We start from the raw sequence: 6291 nt of genomic DNA, 5'->3' as shown, positions 1-6291 counted from the left end.
CTTTCTTAGCACAGAAGGGAGCTGAATCATGCAGTTGACTTCATGGAGACCAATTAAGGCTGTCTGTTCTGAGCTCCATCTGAGGGGATCCAGCATCAGACCCTGTTAAGTGATCTGTTGGGTGGCTGAGAAGACCTGCAAAGCTCTAATAGCTTCTTAAACCAGAATAGGGAGTGGGCTTTTCTCTGGCTTCCCTTTGAAACAAGGCACACAGCAGTGGGGTGTTTCCAGCACGGGAGGTGCTTGGAGGCCCTTTCCAGCCAACAGGAAGTGCTAGCAGTCACTTACTAATGTAAGCAGCCCCTTTTTAAAGACACAGTGTCAGTGGTGTCGATTCTATATATGCAGGGAGACGCTGATCTGGTGCTGCTGAAATGGCACTGGATTAGGCTGGGAACAGGCATCCCACAGGGCTCTGAGAGTATGAGAGTGGCTTCCATGAACTTGCTTGGCTGGGCTGTACACTAGTTGACCAGCAGTTTGCAACCTAACTCATGTTTCTGCCTCCTTTGCAGACCTGGGAAGGCTTCAGGATTGTTATCTGGATCTCAGGGCGCAGCCTGCTGCAGGCACTGGAAGTGGATTGGTTCCTGGTCATGCCCGGTGGAAGGAGGGGACCCAGCCGGCAGCAGCTAAGCCGTTCAGCTTTGCCTTCTCTCCAGACGCTGGTCGGCGGGAGCTGCGGGAACGGTACTGGGTTGAGAAACAGGTGAGGACAAAGGTAGGGTTGTTGAGACACTTGTGGCTAGGATGTTGCTGAAAGCTGGGAGCCTTGATCTGCTCTGAACTCTGTGCACGAGCACGGCTTCGTGGTTAAAGTAAGAACTGGGAGATGGAGACCTCGATCCTTCTGCTGTAGCATGAGGAGATGGTCCATCCAAGAGGGAATGTGCCTTGCATGACAAACCTCTTCCAGCTGCTCTTTCCAGTTCTGCTGTAGCACACGCTTCCCTCAGCAGTCCCTCTCTTGACTTCATACATTAAAATCTGTCCCATGGGGAGGATTGTACAAGTGGTCTCAGCTACCCTTCACCACTCGCCGTGGTCATGATGGCCAGGGATAGAAATCACACAGTGCTCAGTTTGTCTTTCCCTGCAGCAGATCCCAGAGCAGTGAGTCCTAGCAGATTATGTGTTCTTGTCTCTTTTGCTTGCTTGCCTGCAATACCACAGGGAGTTAGCATGACTTGTCAGAGCTCAGCTGAGTCCCCCTCCTACATGATGGAAAGGCAGGAGGATGTCTGTTTAGCTGTGCTGGTTGCAGATGAAACTAATCCACACAGTTGGCAAAACTCATCTCAATTTTCTGGGGAAGTAGAGGGCTGAAAAAGGAACACACAGTGACATTTAGCTCTCCACATTTGGCATAAAGACTAAAAAAACCCAGCATTTCTTCCTTCCATACAGAAGTCAGCAAACTACACAAACTATTTGCTGCATGATGAAGTCCTGATCTACTTGGTATAGGTTCATCCTTACAAACTAAGAGAGATTCAAGTGATTCAATTATAGCCTTTAAAGACTTCTCTGTCTGGGACAGATAGATGGTCTTAGACACTTGAGGAACAAGTGGCTTCTGAGATCATGGCATCAGTACTCCCAAGGTCCTGGAGGAGCCCAACTTATCCTGGTTTCAGTCAAGATGCAGCATAGTTTATGTCTGAACTTCCTCCATCACTTCAGTCTGATGGAACTTAGAGTTGCCTTAGCCTCCTCTGAAGGAAGCATGAAAATACTTGAGCGATCAGCCTCTAGGAAGTGGCTGAACTCCTCTGTTCCATTTTTAGTTACCTCCCTTTTCAAGAGAGGAACTGTGAGCAGAAAGACGATGGGCACTTTTCAATAACTGGAGAAGGGGGCTGGATGCTACTGCAATGTTGTAGTGATGGATGGAAGCAGCCAACATTAAGCACCCAGTCTGGCACAGAGTACTCAATGAGTTTTGCTTGGAGTTGCTTCCTCACTCTGTACCTCTGTTATTCCAACTGTGAGTTTACAGAAATATTGCTGGGCATGTCACAGCACCTCTGGCAGACCAACCTGTTATCTAGTGAAAATTCTGGGTAAGGGTTTTATCTGAGCTAAGAAGACAAAGCTCACCACCGGTCTTGTGCCAGAAGTAGGAATGCAAGACTGCTGCCATCTCTTCTCTAGCAATGCCCAGTCCCAAATTCACAACCCCAAGCACCCCCTGTCCTGGCAAATGGTAGAGATGATGTAGAATGTTTACCAAGGGAGTGATATCTATCCGCTTCAGGAATGGTAGTGCCATCAGCCTCTCCGCACCTCCGATCACAGCGCTGATTACTCCAGAGCCTGTACGTCACTGCCGGATCCCTGAACTGCCATTGGATGGGAGCCTTCTCTTTGAATTCCTGTTCTTCATCTACCTACTGGTAGCACTCTTCATTCAGTACATCAACATCTATAAGACTGTCTGGTGGTACCCATACAATCACCCTGCTTCCTGCACCTCACTGGTGAGTTCCCCAGCAAATGGCACCACTCACGCATTTTCATTACACAGCTCCTTTTCATGCATCTTCAGTTCAGGAATCACCAAGCATTTGACATTAAGGGAGTTGAAGGGAAGTTCACATGCACCCCCAGCAGCCAGAGCTATGTCATCCCCTGTTTTACATGGGAGGAAAGACATGGAAAGTTAAGAGAGGTTTCAGCATTACTCCTTCAGTGGAAATTCTTTGTGGATACTTGCATGGCCCAGCTAGCCTTGAGGGTCTGAAAGGGAATTGAGACTCCAGGAGCCTGCTGTCTTCTGGTGTGGGTGCCCCTTCCCAGTGTAAACAACAGAGCCTAAAAGAAGGGAAAGATGATGCAGGTTTTCATTAGGATCTCACAGAAGGTCAGCATCAGAGAAGCTGGAGAAGGGGGTCATATCCTTAGCTTATGTAAACCTCGGTTTCAGTCTTCTTTCTGGCTCAATATGCTGCACAACCTGGCAGTGAAATGTACCTGAGCTGGCAAACCTCATCTGAGTTGAAGCTACCCTCTGAAGTGGTCCTTCAGTTTATATTGTCTCCTTGCCGCTGGAAAGCGTGAGGTGGCTCCTCAGTTAACTATACCGACAGGTGGTGCTGGTGGTCCAGTTACCAGTTTCCAGTTAGGGGAATTAGCTGCACGAAGTTGGATGCAACTTTCTTTGAGGAAAAAGCATTCTGTTTTAGGCTGCCTACCCGGAAGGATTTAATGATCATTTGTGTGTTCCCATCAGAAGTCAAACATTATTTTTTACCCAAAATGTCCTTGGAGTCCCAAATAAGTATTCAGAGTCCACTAATTGCTCTAGCCAGAACATGGTTGATGGCGTCACTGAAAAATTGTAAGAGGTCCAAGAGCTGTATCTAACTTGATGCAGCCAGAGCCAACATTAAACTTCAAATATAGATCTATGGCCTGTGAAGATGACATTTCTTATCAACTTGATCATCAGCACAGGTCGCTACAGACCATTTCTGAGACCAAGAGCTAAAGCGAGCTGGTGTGCTTACTCTGGACTCTGTTTTGGGCTGCCCTTGTTCTGGTTGCTCAGTGGCTTTTCCCAGGGAAAACTGCAAGCTGTTTTTTGTAGTAGGATCCTGGTCCTCGATGTCCCTTTGACCCCAAAACTACCTGCCTGAAGGGTGGGTTTGTTTTGGTTTCAGTGGAAATCTCTCCGTGGGAAGGTACCTCCATGTGGGGAAGTTGTTGCTTCTGGAGACATTTCTATATTACTGATGTTTATCCCTTCTCCCTTATTCCTAACAGAGAGATTTGGGGAATGCTTACACAAGGTCCTAATGCGCTCGGAGCAGCTAGCTTTCTAGTCCCACCCCAGCTGGGTGGTTTCAGAGTCCTTTTCCCTGGTGAAGACCTTTTTTCTTTCCTCCTTCAGAATTTTCACCTCATTGACTACCACCTGGCGGCGTTCATCACAGTGATGCTGGCGCGGAGGCTGGTGTGGGTCCTCATCTCTGAGGTAACATTCCCACTGTTCCCTCTCCTGCCTGTAGTACTGACTGCAGAGCACGGCCATCCCATGGCCTTATGAAGTTCTACAAGTTGGACAGGGTTTCTCAGGGTGTGAAGATTTTGGGGATGCCCTTCACATCCTGCAGTATTGGGTAGCTCTGTTGCCTCTACAGCTAGAAGGAGATGAAGTGGTCCCACTTGCTTCTTTATCCCTGCAGATGTGATACTGTACCTTACTGTCTCATGCCAGAGAAGTGGCTGAGAGAACTGCAAGTCAGATAGCAGAAAAGCAAATAGGGAGGTTAGCCAAGACTGGAAGAATGAAGAGAAGATGAGACGGGAGAGGTCAGGAGGAAGATTTCTGAGTACCCTAAAGTGAAATAGGAATAGCTGGTATAACTGGTCTTCCAGTCCTGGTTACTCAGTAACTATGAGTCTCTGGTCATCTCACCTTAGGTTTTAAGACCCTCTTTGTGTTTGTGAGAGCAGAACCAGGCCAAATACTTGTTTGAGAAAGGTAATTTTGAGGAAAATGGAAATTCTGTCCACTGAAATGGTTAATGTAATTCCAGGCTAAGCAACTAAGCATTAAGTTGAAAAATAAAGGAACAGCTCTGTCCTGTTGAAAAGGTGAATGGAGAAGATGTGGTCTCCGAAGTTCTGTTTTCATCTCTGATTCCTACCATTTTCATTTATGTTTACATCTTCCATAAAACTTTGCATAGAATGGAATTTCTGCAATGAAACTTTCCTTCCAATTTCTTACACATCCCATCTATTTGCTCTAACCCATAAGAATCTTTTCATAGTTCAGTTGCCTTCTGCCTTCTGGAGACTGGAATAAGCTTTCTTGCAGTCCTTTTAAAGGTGGTGCCTCCCTGCTATAGACTGCAGCCTGTACATCCAGTAGAGATGAGTGGTGGAAATACACTTTTGGGATTGCCAAGGTGCAATCTCAGCTGAGAACTGTGACATTCCAGTTCTTAAGGAAAACGAATGCTGAGATCTGATTCTTCTAAAGGAAAGAGCAAGAGGAAATGTAATGTTTCAGGCTGTCTCAGACTATCATCAGAGCAATAAAGGACAAACAAAACCATTTTTCTCTTTGGCAGCTCTGAATTATTTATTTTTTTTCAGGCCCTATTTAGTCATACCCTACAATTTGTGTTTATTTGAATCTTTTGGATTCTCCCAATCATGAATAATATCTAAAGTGTCCACCTTTGTAAGAGAGTCAGACTCCTACCTCTGGGAGGAAGAGGGCAGCCATCCCTATTGCAGTGCCTCCTGGCACCCTTGCTTTGCCCCTCCTCCAGAGGCACCTGCTGTGCTCATGTTCTAGCTCTAGTGTTACAAGGCTGCTGAATGTTCCTTCTCCATTTGCAGGCCTCGCAGGTGGGTGCGACATCAGTGATTCACTATATGGTGCGACTGGTGCTGCTCACCCTCTGTGGGTGGGTGCTCTGCTGGACTTTGGTCAACCTCTTCCGCAGCCATTCTGTTCTTAACCTTCTCTTCCTGGGCTACCCGTGAGTGACATCACCTTGTACCTTCAAGCCTGAGGGAGGTGGGCGTAGCTCCTTGGGGGTGGCAGGAGCCACCATGGGAAGCAGAGCTGTTGGCTGTAATCCATCTCCTTCATTTATAATTAAAGGGGAAGTAGAAATGACATCGGGATGATCTGAGGAGGTGGTGCTGAGCTAATGAAGCAAAGTGCCTCAGTATGCTGTTTGCATGAGGGACTTTCACTGCCACTGAAGACTGAATTGTATGGATCATTGGTGCCACAGATGGGATTTAAAGAAGCTTCTCTGCACAGCTGTTGAAGTTGCAGCCTCTAGCCTTTTACGGGGTAGAAGGGTTGGCCACTGGTTTCTGGAGTGGGCATTCCTATCTGGTATCCCTCTCCTAAGGGCCAGCATCTGTTGAGAAGATGTGCCGTCTCATGTTGGGATGGCTATTGTACCAGCCCCTTTTTTCCTCTCTTTGCAGGTTTGGTGTCTACGTTCCTCTGTGCTGCTTCCACCAGGACAGCAGAGCACAGCCCCTCCCTGCAGACTGTGGTTACTTGGTACAGGACCAGATGGTGGATGATGGGGCTTCTGCTGTCAGCAGCCTGGTTAAACCCAAAGATTTCTTCTCACTTCTGTGGGACTCCCTGAGAGAACAGTTCAATAATCCTACAACTATCCCCACCCACACCTGCCCCCTCTCCCCAGATCTCATCCGCAATGAGGTGGAGTGCCTAAAAGCAGATTTCAACCACAGGATCAAGGAAGTTCTCTTCAACTCTCTCTTCAGTGCCTACTACGTGGCATTCCT

At 47.4% G+C, this 6291-nt stretch overlaps 1 protein-coding gene across 1 annotated transcript in view; it reads left to right on the top strand.

Moving 5' to 3' along the window:
- Nucleotides 1-596: 596 nt before the first annotated feature.
- TMEM39A (transmembrane protein 39A) overlaps nucleotides 597-6291 on the top strand; it is an 8891-nt gene continuing 3196 nt past the window's right edge. The window contains exons 1-5 of the mRNA XM_009998219.1: nucleotides 597-709; nucleotides 2258-2480; nucleotides 3893-3976; nucleotides 5356-5498; nucleotides 5962-6288. Of these exons, the coding sequence (XP_009996521.1) occupies nucleotides 597-709; nucleotides 2258-2480; nucleotides 3893-3976; nucleotides 5356-5498; nucleotides 5962-6288 (890 nt within the window). The remainder of the gene's footprint in view (nucleotides 710-2257; nucleotides 2481-3892; nucleotides 3977-5355; nucleotides 5499-5961; nucleotides 6289-6291) is intronic.

This window comes from Chaetura pelagica, unplaced genomic scaffold, assembly GCF_000747805.2.
Source record: "Chaetura pelagica isolate M959 unplaced genomic scaffold, ChaPel_1.0 scaffold65, whole genome shotgun sequence".
NCBI lineage: Eukaryota > Metazoa > Chordata > Aves > Apodiformes > Apodidae > Chaetura > Chaetura pelagica.
The sequence above is the reverse complement of the archived record's forward strand: the minus strand, read 5'-3'. Positions and strand labels throughout refer to the sequence as shown.